General features: G+C 39.3%; 1 protein-coding gene across 6 annotated transcripts in view; it reads left to right on the top strand.

Annotated features, from left to right (window-relative positions):
• THOC2 (THO complex subunit 2) overlaps positions 1-19,102 on the top strand; it is a 135,624-nt gene that overhangs the window by 19,686 nt on the left and 96,836 nt on the right. For all 6 annotated transcript variants that reach the window (XM_019657928.1, XM_019657930.1, XM_019657929.1 and 3 more), the window contains exons 2-4: positions 10,268-10,326; positions 15,368-15,459; positions 17,732-17,783. In XM_019657928.1, the coding sequence (XP_019513473.1) occupies positions 10,268-10,326; positions 15,368-15,459; positions 17,732-17,783 (203 nt within the window). The remainder of the gene's footprint in view (positions 1-10,267; positions 10,327-15,367; positions 15,460-17,731; positions 17,784-19,102) is intronic.

Raw genomic sequence — 19,102 nt, forward strand, 5'->3', positions numbered from 1 at the left:
TCTCTCACTGTAGTGTTATATTTTCTCTGCACTGTTCCAGCTTCTCACACAATCAGTGGGGGAGGGGTTCCCTGTAAGGTGGACTTCTCCCCTGGGATCAGGTCGTCTGATTCTCAGCGCACCACCTCTGTTAGGGGATATGGAGAGCTTCTGAATTTCCAAAGCTCTTCCAGCATCCCTTTCAGAGCTTGTGTTTTTCCTTGGCTCTGTTTAACCATGCAGGGATCCGCCCAGATCGGTGGAGGCAGGGGCAGGGTGAGTTTTGAGAGGTGGCTCTGGGCAATGGCGGCGACCACCAGCACAGCCAATCCTGCAGTGAAGGCTCCCTCCCCTTTGCCGGAATGAGTTGGGCTTCGAGTCCGTGGCTGTTGGGCCACAGTTCTCAGAACTGCAAATATTATGTTATTTTGATCTGACACTCTTTCCATTCTGCTTCTAGTACTGGGAATTTTGGGGTAGGGCGAGATCTCGAAGGGTGGGAATGGGTTGGCTACACTGCGTGCCTGTTTTCTGTCTTCTGCTTGACAGTGAGGGCTTGAACCACCGTTCTCACCCTTCTTCCTTCAGTCTTTGCTTCGAGGTCTCTGCCTTGATCGTTGGGTTCAGCCATGTTATATGCTGATCCCTCAGGCAGGACTGTGTGGCATAAGGGGAGCACTAGCAGTTTGCAGTCTTCCCTCTGCCTTGATTGCTGTAGCTCAGGAATGCAGGAACCTCGAAGGTCCAAGCTCCGGTCTGTGTTCTGTGGACCCACGTGACCTGCGTCTCCACACTTTCCCCTTGCCTTCTCCCCTGCTCGCCCAATTTTCCCACCTTTAGATGATTTCAATTGCGGGTCTCTTAGTCTTGCCTGTCTGTAGCGCAGGGAGTTATCTGTGGAATTATAGCTGTTCGATTTATTATAAATTCCAGCGGAGATTTTAAGAGGCTCCCCTCATGTCGCCATTTCTATGATGTAATCCTCCATTGTTTTTTTTTTTTTTGGATAATACATACTTACAAGCATGGAGTGACAGCTCATTGTGGGTTTGATTTGCATTTCTCTGATAGGTGACATTGCACATCTTTTCATATACCTATCGGTCATTTGTATGCTTTTGGAGAAATGTCTGTTCAAGTCTGTCAACCATTTTTAATTCAGGTTGTTATTTTTGCTGTTCAGTTGTAGGTATTCCTTATATATGAGGTCTGACATTTAAATTTGTGAACTTGCCACCGTGTGCTTACATTGGCAGCACTGTGCAAACAGCTCGGTAAGGTTTCATAACCTTGGTATAATAGTGTCTCACAGTTGTGTTTGTGTCAAAGTGTGGCAGTGTCTTGCTGAGTGGTGTTCATTATTGTTTTTTGTTTGTGGGCCATAGAAGAATGTCTGAGCTTGAATTAGTGCAATGAACAAATATTAATTTTCTTGTTAAACTTGGCAAGAGTGGAAGTGAAATCAGGAACATGTTGGTCCAAGTTTATGGGGATAATGCCATGAAGACAACGGCAGTGTACAAATGGATTAAATGTTTTTCTGAGGGGAGAGAACGCATCACTGATGAAGGGAGGGTCAGGGCGGCCAGTAAGAAACAGAACTAGTGAAAACATTGCAGAAATTTTTGAATTGTGCATTAAAATCGTCAGCTGACTGTGAGAAACATAGCAGACCAAGTAAACATCGATAGAGAAACAGGAAAATCTTAACTGAAATCTTGGCGTGAAAAAGTTGTGTACAAGGAGGAGGAGCTCACTGATGAACAAAAGCACAGAGGATAGTCAAAGTTTGCCAAGACCTTTTAGAGAGGCAAGATGATGTTTTGGGCGCTGGCCGAGTGGCTCAGTTGGTTAAGAATTAGCTTAAGAGTGCAAGCTCTGAGCAACAGGGCTGCCGGTTTGATTCCCACATGGGCCAATGATGCTGCTCCTGAGCTGAGCTGCTGCTGTTGGCATGATGGCTCAGCTGGTGAGAGCATGTGCTCCTAACAGCAAGATTGCCTGTTAAATGGTGGGCTACGTCTGCCAGCGACTAAGACTGAACTCGGCACCTTGAGCTGAGCTGCCGCCCGAATGGCTCAGTGGATAGAGTGTGCGCTCTTAACAACAAGGCTGCTTGTTCGACTCCCTCATGGGATGGTGGCTACGCCCACCCGCAACTAAGATTGAACACAGCACCTTGAGCTTAGAGGCCACGAGCTGCCGACGGGCAGCCAGATGGTGACTGGCGCCCTCCACAACAAAGATTGAAGATTAACAACTTGGCTGGTCCCCTTCCCCAATTCCCCAACACTGTTCCTCTCCCCCAACTTCCCAATTTAAAAAAAAAAAGTAAAAAAAAAAAAAGATGATGTTTTGGGCTGGGTTATCACTTGTGATGAAACGTGGATATACCATTATGACCCTGAACGAAGTGTCAAAATAAACAATGGAAGTCAGCCAATTTTCCACAACCAAAAAAATGTTCTGTCAGTCCAAATTAAGAGTTAAAACAATGTTGCTAACCTTTTTTGATATCAGAGAGATTATGCATTATGAATTTGTACCAACTGGACAAACAGGGAAGTTTACTATTTGGAAGTGCTGAAATGGCTGTATGAAAAAGTTAGACGACCTGAACTTTTCCCCTACTAATAATGGCTCTTGCATCATGAGAATGCACCAGCTCACCCAGCTCTGTCTGTGATGGAGTTTTTATCCAGAAAACAAAGAACCGTATTGGAACACCTTCCCTACTCACCTGATCTGGTGCCCAATGACTGTTTTCTTTACCCAAAGATAAAGGAAATATTGAAAGGAAGACGTTTTGATGGCATTCAGGACTTCAAGGGTAATACGATAACAGCTCTGATGGCCATTCCAGAAAAAGAGTTCCAAAATTGCTTGGGTGGACTAGGCGCTGGTGTCAGTGCCTAGCTTCCTAAGGGGAGTACTTTGAAGGTGACCCTAGTGATCTTCAGCAATGAGGTATGTAGCACTTTTTCTAGGATGAGTTAGCGAACTTAATTGTCAGACTTGATATTGTGGATATTAGCCCCTTATCAGATAATGGTTTCCAAATATTTTGTTCCATTCCATAGGTTGTCTTTTCATTCCTTGTTTCCTTTGCTGTGCATACAATTTTTATTTTGATGTCCCACTTGCCTGTTTTTGCTTTTGTAGCCTGTGCTTTTGGTGTCTTATCTAAGAAATCTTTTTTTTTTAATGTGAGATCTCATCTTTTTTTTTTTAAAGATTTCATTGGGGAATTGGGGGAGGGAGCAGCGTTGGGGAATCGGGGAAGTGGAACAGACAAGTTGCTGTCCTTTTGTTCTTCAGTCTAGTTGTGGAAGACATCGCTTCACTGGCCCATGTTGGTATTGTGATCATTGCACTCTTCCCTGCTGCGGCAGATCACGGTAGCTCACACTGGCTGCTGGCCACTCATGTAGCTCACGGCAGCCCACTGCAACTCCACTGCAACCTAGGCCGTCGCCGGTGGCTCACGGCAGCCCAGCTCCAGGTCGAACTGTTGTTCATCTTAGCTGTAGAGGGCGTAGTGTCACTGGCCCTCAATGTGGGATCCGAACCAGGGCCCTGCTGCACAGAGCTCACACTCCCAAGCCAACTCTTAACCAATGAGCCACTCGGCTGGTCCAGTCTAAGAAATCTTGCTAACACCAATGTCATGAAGCTTCTCCTGCATGTTTTTTTCTAGGAGTTTTACAGTTTCAGGTCTTATGTTTATGTACTTAATTCATTTTTTTTAGTTCAAATTTGTATTATGGTGTAAAACAAGTGTCCAGTTTCATTGTTTTGCATGTGAGTACCTGTAATGCTGTTGAAACTTTCTAGTGAATTTTTCAGTTCAGTTATTACATTCTTTAGCTCCAAAATTTGTTTGGTTCTTTTTAAATATTTTCTATCCTTTTGTTGAAATTTTCATTCTGTTCCTGCATCACATTCCTGAGGTTGTTGAGTGTCTTTATGATGGTTAATTTAAATTATTTCCATATAATTCATATACCCGCATTTCCCCATATATAAGACGCTCCCATGTATAAGACGCACCTTAATTTTGGGGCCCGAAATTTGAAAAAAATGTATTACATAAAGTTATTGAACTCAAGTTTTATTCATCATAAAATTCATACAACTCCTCATCACTTGTGGGAAATGCAAGTAAAAAATAAAATCTGCAACTACTGTATAAGACGCACCCAGTTTTTAGACCCCAAATTTTTTGAAAAAGGGTGCATCTTATACATGGGGAAATATGGTACCTCTATTTCTTTTGAGTCAGTTTCTGGAGACTTTGTTCCTTTTATTGGGTCATTTTCTCTGTTTCTTTATGTTTCTTTTAATTTTGTGTTGGTATTGCATTTGAAAAAACACTTTTCTCTCCCAGTCTTTATGGACTAACTTAGTACAGGGAAAGGTCTTTACCAGTCAGCCTGGTTTAGATTCTGGGTGCCTCTCAAACATTTTCTCTCTTTTTTTTTTTAAGTTATGCTCTTCTTGGATTTTTTTTTTTTAATTTATTATTTTATTATTATTATTTTTTAGCTGAGCCATCCTGCCACCTGTTGGCAGCTCAGTGGCTGCTCAGCTTGGGCCGGGACTCGAACTGCTGTTGCTCAGAGCTCAAACTCTTGAGTGAGCTCTTAACCAACTGAGCCACTCAGCCGGCCCTCAAACCTTTTCTCTTGATATGTCTTCTCTGGACTTAGGTGTGTTGATTCCAAATTAGAAGGGTTTTCCAGTTTCTTTTTTTTTCAGAAGCTTGTACTCTCTTATATGTTTTGTCTATCTGTTGTACCATGGATCCTCTGAAGCAGCAGCACACCACCCAGCTCTTTTTTGTTCTTAGTGGCCCCCAGGAAGCTAGAGTATAAAAGGTACTGTCAGCACCCAAAGTCAGGCTACACAGAAACCAGTCCCTCAGGCAGCCCCTTTCCCCCAAAGCTGGAATGTTGGACACACTCCAGACTTCTCTTTCAACCTGAAGGAGAGGTTGCTGAGTTGTATTGGTTTCTGTTTCCTGTGTTGTTGATTATCTGGATCTGCAGCTCACCACCTTGCTCTTTTTTTGTTCTCTGCAGGCCCTAGTCACCTAGAGTATGCGAGGTCCTATCTGTGTGCTCCAAGATGTTTGGGAAAGAACTAGTCCCCCAGCTTCTAGCCTCCCTGCCAAGTCAGAATGTTAGATGCACATTCCAGTCTTCACTTTTCGTCCTCAGGGAGAATTTGGGAGCTGGGAGTTTCCTTCTCATTGTGTGGTGCTGTGCCAGGAGGAGGGACTATGGTGAAAGGGTGTCATGAATTTTCCTACCCGCTTTAATGCAGCTGGCATAGTGCTTGCCTTGAGTGCAGGAGCCTCTTAACTGGTTTCTGAATTTCTCATAAAGGGAATTGGTATGTGTACAAGTATTACTGTTGAATGGATGTTTCCATGGGAGGAAGGAAGGCCTGGGGCTTCCTATGCTGCCATCTTGCTGATGTCACTCCCATCGAGGACATTCCTAAGTGAAACTGGCTTTTGTTTGTGAACAGTCATGAAAAATATAATGAAACTGTTTGGTGGCATCTTACATGAGACTGGCTTTATTCTTTCCTTCAATATCTTGATCATGAAGAATTCAATGAGACAGTTTTGTGTTTTTGCGTTGATACATGCTAAGATGCCAACAGTCTTATCTTCCTTTGTTTTTGAACTATTAGTGCAAATGTCATTACAGCAAAAAAAGGAAATGAAATCTTAGTATTCTTACAATATAGTTCAGATCTTGTAGAGCTCCAGAAAGTGTCTTGGGGATCAAGGGTTTGTGAACCATACTGTCAGAACTGCTAATTTCAAATTGTAACAGTTCCCTTCTATTCCTATTTTTCTAAGAGTCTTTTAAAAAAATAGTGATAGATGTTGAATATTGTCAAATATCATTTATGCATCTATTGAACTATAGTATGATTTTATTTATTTTGTTTATTTTTTTAAAGATTTTTATTGGGGAATTGGGGATGGGAACAGCGCTGGGGAATTGGGGGAAGGGGAACAGACAAGTTGCTGTCCTTTTGTTCTTTAGTCTAGTTTTGGAGGACGTTGCTTCACTGGTCCCATTAGCACCATCATTGTGCCCTTCCTGGGCGAGGCAGATCAGTCGCCGGCTTCTGGACGGCCGCTCATGGTGGCAGCTGGCCGCTCACGCTGGCAGCTGGCCGCTCACGCTGGCTGCTGGCTACACACAGTAGCCCATGGCAACCCACTGCCGCAGGGGCTGCAGCCTACTCCGTCGCTGGTGACTCATGGCAGCCCAGCTCCAGGTTGAGCTGTTGTTTGGCTTCTTAGCTGTAGAGGGCAGTGTCACTGGCCCTCATATGTGGGATCCGAACCGGGGCCCTCTGGCGTCCCAAGCCAGCTCTTAACCAACGTGCCACTCGGCCGGCCCTACAGTGTGATTTTAAAAAGTCAGTTTAATGTGGTGAATTAATTTGAACTAAACTTATGTGTTTGAGATAAACCTACATTAATCTTGATGTATTTTAATATTATTTTTCCATTTATATTTCTAAATATTTAATACTATACATGTTTAAGTACCACAAGACACTTATTATTATTCAGTTAATATTCATTTAGAGTTATCCATATGTTACTGGAGCATGGACTCCCCTCGGCCCTGTGTCCAGGTTCTTGGTATCCCGAACAAAGAATTGAGTGGGACACCAAAAGGCAGTTGCAAAAGAACAGTTTATTAGAAGTGAAAGTACACTCCAAAGGGATAGGAGTGATCTGGAGGAACAGAGTGGCTCAAAAGGCACCGACTGGCTAGGACTTGGGTGTTTTCATTTCTTTCTCTTCTAGAATGGGCTACTCCTCTCTGGGTGTGGGTAGTCTTGATTGGTACTTATGATTGACAGGAGACTATTACATCTTTTCAGACTGCGGATGTTCCTTCCCAGAATTCAGTTTGTTTTAATGATATTAATGAACTTCCAGGCATATGTATGATAGTACAATGATGGTATAATGAGGCTAGGGCAGGGGTCAGCAAACTTTTGAGATAGAAGAGCTGCCAGGGGTCAGCAAACTGCGGCTCGTGAGCTACATGCAGCTCTTTGGGTATATATGTGTGGCTCAAGTAAGATTGAAAATGAAAATAAAGCTAGCATAGTTTCACTTATGAATTTTTTTAAAGATTTTTTTGGGGAATTGGGGGAGGGACTGGCCCAGTTGTTCTTCAGTTTTCGTTGTGTAGGGTGCCAGTCACCATCTGGCTTCCCGTCGGCAGCTCATGGCCTCTCAGCTCAAGGTACTGTGTTCAATCTTAGTTACAGGTGGGTGTAGCCACTATCCCATGCGGGAGTCGAACCAGCAGCCTTGTTGTTAAGAGCACATGCTCTATCTACTGAATCATCCGGGCTGCATGCAGCTCAGCTCAAGTTGCCGAGTTCAGTCTTAGTTGTGGGTGGGCATAGCCACCATGCCATGCAGGAGTTGAATCCGGCAGCCTTGTTGTTAAGAGTGGATGCTCTATCCACTGAGCCATCTGGGCAGCAGCTCAGCTCAAGTTGCTGTGCAATCTTGTTGTTACACATGCAGCTCAGTGACAGCTCAGCTCCGGTGCAGCATCACTGACCCATGTGGGAATCAAACCGGCAGCCCTGTTGTTCAGAGCTTGCGCTCTTAAGCCAACTCTTAACCAACTGAGCCACTCGGCCAGCCCCATTTGTAAGGTTTTTGAAGGATATTATTCACATAATGGTGATTATGTAAAATATATATTTATGTCTCTTTAATGATTTTTAAATTGTTGTGAGGGACAGGATTGGCTCTTCCAGAGGTCGGCAAACTTTTGAGACGGAACATACCCAAAGAGCTGCATTTGGCTCGCGAGCTGCAGTTTGCCGACCCCTGGGCTAGAGTGAAATGAAGGTCATTGTAGCCTTTACTGCGCAGGTGTGAGTGACCAGTCTAATCTAGTTAGGTATCTTGTGTCCTTTGGCTTCCTCATAGTGATTGATGTTTATAGTAAATAAGGGAAAGTTTTTGGTGTGGAGGGGAGGTTTCTGGGTGGTCGCATTTCATAGGTTGTGTTGGACGTGCAGGAATATTTGGAGACCCAATTGCTGCCTCTAACTGCCTGCCTTATTTTCTCGAGAGGTGTGATCCCCATAAATCTCTATGGGAAGTTGAGGGACAGAAGGTCTCTTCTTCTGTATCTGCTTCCTGCTGAATGTAGTTGTTGTCCTTACCTATTGGGGATTCACAGAACTCTCGCCCTATCTGATCTTAGATGAGAGGAAGGGGTCTCGGGATCCACCTGGAAGACTGCGTTGGCCTCCTTGGCTGGGATGTACTGGAAACCTTGCTGGGGTATCATTTGTATCCTGATGGCCCCTGGATGAGGAGAGATAGATTTTGTTAATAGATTTAAAAGTGTTGGCCCAAGAAGCAGGACTCAAAGCTACTGACGCAGGGTGACTATGTGATGGAAAGTCCATTTAGCTTCTTGGAGCCTGTGGCTTTTTCCTCTGGTTTAACTGGTCGTTCAGGTGGCCTTATTCACCCAGGAGCTGGGCCCAGAATGACCTAGAAAGAATGCTGGGCCACAATGATTACAATCAACAAGCATAAATCACAAGTTTCTGGGTAATTATCTGAAGCACGGGGTAGGACACTTTCTGTGATTCAGGCTAGGAACAATCTTTTGTTTAAGATTAAGAAACTGATTTAAAAAGTGATTAGGACCTCGGACCAGGGAGCTAAGAAACTAGGGATAAGGAGACTTAAAAAGGGAGGGGCTCTTTCATTTGGTCCATATCACATACACTTACCACTTTTTCCCTTGTCATTTCTTGCTGCAGCTCTAAGGTTCTATCTAGAATTATTTATATCCTGCCTAAAGAATGTCCTTAAGCTTTTCTTTTAGTGTGTGAACTCAATTATTGTTTGAAATTTAGTCCTTATTTTGCCTCTTCTTGCAATTTTGGTTTTTGGGTTATAGAATTTTAGGTTGGCAGATACTTTGCTTTAGCACCTTACATATATTTTTCAGCTCTCTGTGGCACTCACTGTTTTGTTGAGAAGTCATGAAGATAATATTGTCTTTCTTTTCTTAGTTGCTTAAATGATTTTGTCTTTGGTTTTCTGTAGCTTTACTGTATGTAATGTACCCAGATGTGGATTTCATTTTAGTTCTGGAAAACTGAATTGTTGGTTATTATTTCTTCAGATATTGATTTTGCCCCATTCTCTCTCCTTCCTGGAGTTCCAAGTGAGCATACCTGTTTTCACTGTAGCCTGTATAACCTTCTTTGCTGTATGTAAGTTAATCTAATGAAGAGGTATTCAAAATACAAGTATTTTTTTCAATTTGTTGAAAAATTCAGTTTTTTGTTTTTAAATTTTATTATTGGGGAAAAATCTCAGATGAGAAACTAGAATGGTATAATAGTCTCAATGATATCATCAACCAGCTTCTATAGTTGTCAACTGCTGGCCAATTCTGTTTCATCTATAACCCTTCCCATTTTCCCATTCTATTGAACTAAATATAATTTCATCTCTAAATATTTCAGGATTTATCTCAAAGATGGGGTCTTTATAAAATATTAAAATTGACTCATAAAAAATGTACTCACGTTAATTTTTAAAATACTTGTTTGAAACAGGATCCAAGTAAGGATTCATGCATTGTGATTGCTGTCTGTCTTATACCTTTTTTACTCTGAGGGACCCCTCATCATCTTTTATTTTTTATAGCAATATACATTTGTTGAAGAGACTGAGCCATTGTCCTGTAGAGTTTCCCACAGTGAATTCAGGTTCATGCCGTTTAATTTTTTTGACAACTTCATAGGTAGGTAGTGTATTCTTTCATCAGGATTAGGAGGCATATAATGTGAGATGTTCTCTTCTTGTGATGTGAATAGCCATTGATAGATGCCTAGATCTTTTAATTTATTAGGAATCTTAAAATAATGATGTAATCTTATCATTCCTTCATTTATTAGCTGAAATACTTTTAATACAGAGACATTTCTTATCAACTGTTGCTTCTTATATGAAGGCAGAATAAGTGCTTGATTTTTTTATTCTTTTACCAGTTTTCAAAATCATAAATTGATTCACTAGCATCCTCCAGTTCTGACAAATTAGGATTTTTAGGTTTGTTTTATTCTCATTATAAACTAATGGATTTAAATATCTGATACGTTGCCAAATATTTTTAGTCAATATAATTTGCTCTGTAAGAACCATCTATGTTAGGATTTGAAATTAATGCAGACTATTTCTGTTTTATTCTAGTTTGCATTTATGCCGGATCCTCAGTGAAAATAAAAGTCATGATAGTTCGACTTATAGAGGTAAGACTTTTAAAAGTATCATAGCTATTATTTTTGGCTTGCTCAAAATTAATAAATATCCTGTTTTCCATCAAATTGTTTTGAATGAAAACAAAAGGTATAAGATAGTTCACATTATATAAAGCTTTTGTATGAATATATTACAGTTAAAATAAAAACTATAGTTACAGTAAGACTATATATTTTTGTATAAGGATGTTATTTGACCTGCATAATAGTCATATGATATTGCGTGGTTTTTATAATTGTGACATGGTATATTCAGCAGTTGCTAGCTGTGTTAAAAATTACAGGGCTGGCCAAGTGGCGCGTTGGTTAAGAGATGGCTTGGGACACCAGAGGGCCCCGGTTCGGATCCCACATATGAGGGCCAGTGACACTGCCCTCTACAGCTAAGATGCTGAACAACAGCTCAACCTGGAGCTGGGTTGCTGTGAGTCACCGGCGACGCGACAGTGTAGGCTGCAGCCCCTGCTGCAGTGGGTTGCCATGGGCTACCATGTGTAGCCAGCAGCCAGCGTGAGCGGCCGTCCAGAAGCCAGCGACTGATCTGCCTCTCCCGGGAAGAGCGCAATGATGGTGCCAACTTGGGCCAGTGAAGCAACGTCCTCCACAGCTAGACTGAAGAACAAAAAGACAGCAATTGTCTGTTCCCCTTTCCCTAATTCCCCAGCGCTGTTCCCATAAAAATCTTTAAAAAAGTATTACACAGGCTACTTATTGTCATAAATATAAGAGAATATCTAGCACTGGAAGAAAAACTATTGTGATCTTACTCTAGGAAATTTCCAGAAATTGAGTTTCAGTATTTTTACTAAAGCTGGTTATCTTGGGATCTTATTAAAGGCAATTGTCATGGAAAACATGAAATGGCAAAAGAAGTTTACTGCAGGGCCGGCCAAGTGGCTCAGTTGGTTAGAGCACGAGCTCTGAGCTACAGGGTCGCTGGTTCGATTCCCACGTGGGTCATTGAGCTGCGCCAGAGCTGAGCTGCCGCTGAACTGGTGAGAGCACGTGCTCTTAGCAGAAGGTTGCCAGTTTGACACCCGTATGGGATGGTGGGCTGCCCCAATCCCCCCGCAACCAGATTGAAAGTGGCCACTGGACTGGGAGCTGAGCTTGTACCCACCACAACTAAGACTGAAGGACAACAACTTGACTTAGAGCTGATGGGTTCTGGAAAAACACAATATTCTCCTTCCCCAATTCCCCTACACTTTTCCCCTCCCCAATTCCCCAGTAAAATCTTTATTAAAAAAAGGAGTTTACTGCATATCACAAATATAGTTTATTAAGTAAAATATTATATAATTAAACAGGATATAAATTTCCAGTTATTTTAGTTTTGAAGGATGTTATTATTTAATATTTATTAATTTAAAATTAGGCATATGGATTTAGAAAAGGAGGGGCAAGAACAAAAGCAATTATGTCTAGTAAGTTTAAAGCATTTTCATATGTAGCTTTCATTGGGGGTAGACCCATACCATTTTTTTTTTGATCTGGCAAATATAATTTATAACCAATATTCTATTTTAAACCAAAAATTATTAACTTTATTGGAATTATTTAAATTATGCCTTTGTGAATAGATTAAGAACAGAATGTTTTTGTCCATGGTTACTTTTGTTTTATCAAAAATTAATTATTTCTTCATATGAGTATATACTTTTAAAAGAAAATTTGTTTTTTTGAGTGGAAAGCATTTTTCAACAAATGAATGAGCCATTTTTTTTTCTGTCATTTGGGTAAGGCCTGTTTTAAGACTTAACATTCCTAGCCTGAGTCCCCAGAGTTGTTTTCCAATTCATCCCGCTTATAAAATTGCATTACCATTCATAAAGATTTCTGGTTGATATAGTGCTTTCTTTTTTGAATAAGAAGTTGACTGCCAGAAGTATAAGAAAGTAAAAAAAAGACTCTAAAAGCACTGTATACTTAATTTGTTTCTTTCCCATGCTTAAAACAAATTGTTAAGTTCTCAGTTAACTTTGATCTTGTTTGCAGTTGAAAAACCTTAAGCGGAAAGAAAGCATTCTCAGGAAAACTATAAATAGCATAAGACAGGCTGATTACTCTTTTAGTTTTAAATGGGGGCTGTGTGGATCTTTAATAACTATCAGATTATTGTTAATTTGCTTGGCTCTTATTCATGTATGAAACCAAAAATAGTTATGAGTATGGTCTCATTGGCTAAATTGCTGGTGCTCTCTGGCTTGCCCTTGCCAGCTTTTTCAGCATGTACACTCTGGCTGATAACTGCCAACAATCAAACTTTGGTTTGAGCACCCAAGTTGGTAGTCCATGCAGGAGAGTGAATGTCATTTCTTCAGAATTTCCTTTATCTAAGGGGGATTGAATTTGGGTAGTGTTCCCTCAGTCCTTGCCCTTTCTGCCCTTTTCTTGAATTAATTTCATTTTAGGCAGGCAGTTTTCCTTTGCACACACTACTTCAACTTGTTCTTTTTGTAAGTCGCTTTCCCCCAATAAAATAACATTGTAATGATGGCTGATAAACATGAGTGGTCAGTGATATTTGACATAATGAAAAACTGATGTGTTTGGTTGGCCGAATGGCTCAGCTGGTTAAGAGTTCGCTTGGGATGCCAGCTCTGAGCAGCAGGGCTGCGGTTCGGATCCCACGTTGAGGGCCAGTGACGCTCGCCCTCTACAGCTAAGATGATGAACAACAGCTCAACCTAGAGCTGGGCTGCTGTGAGTCACCGGCGATGGCATAGGCTGCAGCAGGGCTGCAGTGGGCTGCCATGAGTTACGTGAGTGGCTGGCAGCCAGCGTGAGCGGTGGGCAGCCGGTGAGTGCTGTTGGGAGCTGCTGTGAGCGGCCGACCAATGACCGGCGACCGATTGCCTCACCCGGGAAGAGCATAGTGATCATACCAACATGGGCCAGTGAAGCGACGTCCTCCACAACTAGACTGAAGAACAAAAACAGCAATTTGTCTACCTCTCTGTTCCCCTTCCCCGATTCCCCAACACTGTTCCCCTCCCCCCAATTCCCCAAAAAAATCTTTAAAAAAAAACTGATGTCTTCAATGTTCATATCCCACAAAAAACCTAAGAATCTCTAGAAGTCCCTTTTACTTTTGGTTGTTCTTAAAACTACTTTTTCTGAAGTGTTAGCATTAAGATAAAACCTTTTATTTATTTTTTGTGTATGATTATAAGGGTTGTAAGTTTTCCTCCCAATTGTAAATACAAAGTTTTTCAACTTTTCAGTATACATTTTATAGGATTTTGTGGGGGTAGCCTGATAGTCTTAAGGCACCACTTACTGTTTTTGTAGATAAAATACAATAGGAGTTCCTAACCACGTAAATGGGCCTTTAAATAACATGTGAATTGGGGACTATTTTGCTACTTTGTAAATTACATTGTGATGTTTTTTTGTCACTTAGTATCAGCTAAATGACCTGGGCCATTTGTTCTCTATTTTAATTTCCTGTGCTTATGATTAGAATTCCCTCAGCCCCTATGAGCCTATATTCTTATGGGAATTTAGTTTATGCTCAGCCCTTTTGTCCTTCTAAGAGTGATTGCTTTTTAAAAAAATCTTAGTTCTCTAGATAACTTTAAATGAGTATTATTTATTATAAAAGCATTTTATTAATAGAAATTCAAAGCATGAAATTGACCTCATGTCATTCCTACTATATTAATAAGTAGAAAGCTTTTCCTTTGCATTTTAGCTTTTATATAGTTTATTATAAGCATAATGAAGGCATATTTGTGAAAAAGGTCAACCATATATAACAGAAGGTAAATATATATTTAAATAATTCTTCACAAGGAATTGGGATAATCTGGCTATATTTCTTTAGCAAATAATGGATTAATTTATTTCATTGTAAAATTCTATCCTCTTTGTTTTTTTATATATTACTTTTTTAAAAAAGATTTTTATTGGAGAATTGGGGGATGGGAACAGCGCTGGGGAATTGGGGGAAGGGGAACAGACAAGTTGCTGTCATTTTTTGTTCTTCAGTCTAGTTGTGGAGGACGTTGCTTCACTGGCCCAAGTTGGCACCATCATTGCGCTCTTTCCGGGTGAGGCAGATCAGTCGCCGGCTTCTGGACGGCCGCTCACTGCGGCTGCTGGCCGCTCATGCTGGCTGCTGGCTACATACGGTAGCCCATGGCAACCCACTGCAGCAGGGGCTGCAGCCTACACCATTGCCAGTGACTCACAGCAGCCCAGTTCCAGGTTGAGCTGTTGTTCAGCATCTTAGCTGTAGAGGGCAGTGTCACTGGCCTTCATAGGTGGGATCCGAACCGGGGCCCTCTGGCATCCCCAAGCCAGTTCTTAACCAACGCGCCACTCGGCTGGCCCTTGATTTTATTTTTTACTGCTATGCTTTACCTTTTGTCAATGTAGCCCTGAGATTGAATTGACTATAATTTGAATATATTTAGAAAAACCTGTGCAATCTGCATGTGAGAGGAATGGTTAATTTAGTTTATGTCTACTTGCTGGATTTCTATGCAGTCATTGAAAATAATTTTGGAGACTTTGGTAGCATGAGAACATGTTTTTAAAAGTATGGGGGAAGGGCCGGCCGAGTGGCTCAGTTGGTTAAGAGCTCGCTCAAGAATTTGAGCTCTGAGCAACAGCAGTTCGATTCCCGGCCTGAGCTGTGCAGCCGCTGAGCTGCCAACAGGTGGAAGGATGGCTCAGCTTAAAAAAATAAATAAATAAAGGTGTGGGGGAATCAGAATACCAAATGATGTGTGCCGTGTATGCAAATATGTAAAATATATAGACATACAGGAAAAGATTAGAAGGAAATGCTCAAGCAATAGTTATAGTAGTGGAGTCAGGGTTAACTTTTTCCTACTCTTTTAGTAGTGTGTTTTTGTGAAAATAAAAGGAAAAAAATCTGTTAAAGCATTAGAAGTGTATTTTTTATCATTATTGATGCTTATAATAATTCTGAGAAGTAGGAAATATATAGGTCTTCCCCAGTGTATCTACCTTTCATGTTCAAGAGACTGTGCGTCCTTACACTCTCTTTTATATTCAACAGATTTCCAGCAAGCTCTTTATGAGTTATCATACCATGTCATTAAAGGAAATCTAAAGCATGAACAGGCTTCTAATGTTCTTAATGACATTAGTGTAAGTATTATATATATAAAATATATATGCTTATGTTTTTTAGTTTAATAATTGTTACATATTTATTTTTGCCTTTGATACAAAGATCCCTGATGTGTATAACTTGCATTTCATTTTATTTTAAATTATAATAGTGTTTAAGGTAATATTGTTAAGCCATTGTTGCTAGACAGAGGTAAAGGTATTTTAATCCTTTTGTCTGGTTGTGTGTAAAGCAGAAAATATTAGGTAAGTTGGGAGGGTAAAACCTGCATTGTAATAAAATGAAGGTATAGTTAATTAAAAATGCTACTATAAAAATAGTTTGGCTAGAATATTTTTCTCTCAATATAGCAGCATATCAATGCATTTTCTTTTGTTTGTGGTTATGTTTAGAAATTAAATATATTTTTAAATTAATGATTAAATTATTTTAAATTGAGATTGCATAGCTGTAACATTCACTTGATGCCAGTTTTCACGTGTTGGCTTGTTGTTTTAGAAAATATTAAGTAGATTTTTTTAACCTAACCTCTAAGTGGTTATTCTGCTTCACTCTTTTATTTATTAGAGCATTTAAGTTAGATTCAGATCATATACTTTTCATAGTTGTTTGGTATTTGAATTGAAAGATGAGCTCTCAAATTGTAAGGTTGTGAAGGGTGTTTATTGTTAAGCAGTAGTTAAGTCTGAGTTTTTACAAGTGGTGTATCCTTCTATTATTATTAGGCTGGATTTTAAACTCGCATAAATAAAATTATCTACCCAGGGAAGAACAGCTTTCATAACAAGTATTACTGATGTGGGACCTGGGGCTTCTTGATATTGGTGCAAGTTTCCCTTGTGCTGCTTTACGCTTCTGTGTAGCCTTTTTCTGTTAGGGTAGGTAATCTCCTTTGTATGAGTTTTGTGATTTCCTGAGGACAGTCTTAAAAAACATCTGTGTTTAGCTGTTGTGATTCTCCTCCCCCTTATATTGCATTGTATTTGAGCAGTAGGGGTTTAATATGAGTTTCTCTTTTGTCCCTAAACTGTCTTTATCTGATAAAAGCAGTATTAGTCATGTTGGGGTAGTCTGTTTCTTCAACAACTAATAGTCTGTGCTTGAACACTCTTGTCGTGTTCTGTTATTTCTGGTTTTCAAGTAGCCTGAGTACTTGCGTTCACGTAGACATAGCCAGAGTTCATAGCTTTTAAGAAACTTGAGACAGAAGTCTGGTTGACAGTTAAGGTTATTTCATTCTGTAAATTGTGCGTTGATGTAGAGTTTAATGTGGTTATGGAACCTGAGTCGAATACTTTCCCATTTGTTGAAAATGAATAGTCCAAATGAACTTACTGTGTATTTGGTTCTTACGTACCTTCCTCTTTCCTTTGAGTCCTTAGTGATATACTCATATATATTCATATTCTGCAGCTGTATTATCTTTGTCATGGCTTTCTCATAGTCTCATATTGCACTATCCCGTTTCTTACTCACAAAAGCATATCTTGCATATCTCTTATAGATGCCAATTTGTTCTTTAGAATTAAATTTCTTTCCTTTAGTCTCTGAAAATAGGCTAATTTTAGGGTTGCTGTAGTGCCAGCAAACTAATTGCAATAATTGAACTATGATCCTTACTAATGAAAAATGGCTCTTAAATTGGGCAGGGGAGTGGGAAGTGCTGAAATTTTCATCCAGAAATGAGGGGAGAATTTTGGGTCAATTTCTTCAAAGGCTATAAATATCAGTGCATAAAGAAAATAAAGATAGATTTTTGGTAGTTATTTTTTATCTTTAGAGAATCTTGAATTATGGAACAACAGCTTGTAATTTTTTTTGTAATTTCTAGATTTCTGTTCTTCTGATACCACTGTGATTTTTGCATAAATCAGTGTTGGCTCTGGCATGAGTACAACATTTAAAGTTTTGGATGAAAAAAGTACCCTTTTAACAGTCTTGCTTTAAGTAGGTGTGAGGTACTTCAAATTCCAGTGGCTTCTAACATGAAACTTCATTGGAAAAATGTTACTTATTTGTGCTCTTACTATTTCCTGAGGTGCTTGTTTAGGTTTCTGTTTTTTAATCAAGTTATTTCGTGATAGACATTTAAAAATGTTTTCCCAATCATTGTCTCCCTCTTTTTATTTTCTCTATATTATGAAACTTGAAGAATTTTATTTGTCAACATAGTGGTACTGAGGTTTAGTTAGTTTTTAAGTTTTACTGAAGAGTGTTATTCTGAAGCCATAATACTTTGTAGTGTGCTATTCTAGTATTTACTATGAATAATTATATTTTTAAAATTAGGAATTTCGTGAGGATATGCCCTCCATTCTTGCTGATGTATTCTGCATATTAGGTAAGTATTAAGCCTTTATTTTACCGTGAAAAGTGCTGTGTGGTAAATTAATGTGCTGTGTTAAGTAGAATGTTTCCTTTCAAACTAAGGATTTTACAAATACACAAATGTTTCTACAAATCAAGAATATATGTTTTTTTCACTTTATACAGAATGTAGTATTATACGTAAAATGTGAGCATAATCTCTGTTAAAAACCAGCTTTAAATAGTTTTAGTTTGTAATTCAAATAGGTTGAGTTTTTAAGAATGTATCTTTATAAAATTGAGCTAAATTAAGTCATTTCAAGTAAAGAAATCAAATTTTCTGAAGTTAACTTAATAACCACATAATTATCTTACTCAATGCAGGTTATCAATGAATGTCAGAATCTCAAACTTAGGACACTCAAGAAATATTTAATATTTTACTCTTCTGATTATTCTTAATTTTGGGAAGAGCAAGAAGAGCCAAAGTAATCAAAACTAGTTTTGTTTTGAGGATGAGAAACCAGCTTTGGAAATAAGAACTTCTCTATTTGCCAGAGTAAATAAGAATTCGTACAATATAAAAAAGGAATATTTCTTTGAGTTAGAGCCAAAGGTAGTGCCCCTCCATGGGAAGTATGGATTTAAAAAATATATATATATTACAAATTTATTTCTCTAATTTTAGATCTGAAATGTTGGAATAACTTTGAGCACAGTTTTCCCCATCACTCTTATGCTTTCTATAACTTTGGTCTAGTAGAAAACATATCAAATATATGGTGATGGAAAATTACAAACTCTGGGTGGTGAACACTCAATGCAGTATACAGATGATGTATTATAGAATTGTACACTTGAAACCTATATAATTTTACTAACCCATGTCACCCCAATGAATTTAATAAATTAAGAAAAGAAAAACAAACATGACCAGACATTATATTATAGTATTCACTTTAAAATAAGGCTTAACCTCAGAGTTTGTCAAGTTGGAATGAATTACTTTAGCTCATTAATCTTAATTCCTAGAATTAGATGGGTTACTTAAATGTCTTACTGAGAGTCTGGAATTTGATCTAAACAAATCTAAATGCCTGATACTTCATCTTTCAGGATGTTTAAGATGTCATAACAGCAGTAATGTTAGGAACAGGTTATAATGTATGTGGAATTTGAGTGAGAAATGAAAAGAAGAGACTATACATGGGATGACCATATGTCCCAGTCTTGTTTTGTTTTCTCTGGCATAATTATTAGTAGTATCTTCTTTCAGTCTTAAAACTGTCCTGGTTTGGATCATAAAGTATATGTTCATGGTATCTATTGGATTGATTTATTTATGCCAACAAT

This window comes from Hipposideros armiger, unplaced genomic scaffold (assembly GCF_001890085.2).
Source record: "Hipposideros armiger isolate ML-2016 unplaced genomic scaffold, ASM189008v1 scaffold_281, whole genome shotgun sequence".
NCBI lineage: Eukaryota > Metazoa > Chordata > Mammalia > Chiroptera > Hipposideridae > Hipposideros > Hipposideros armiger.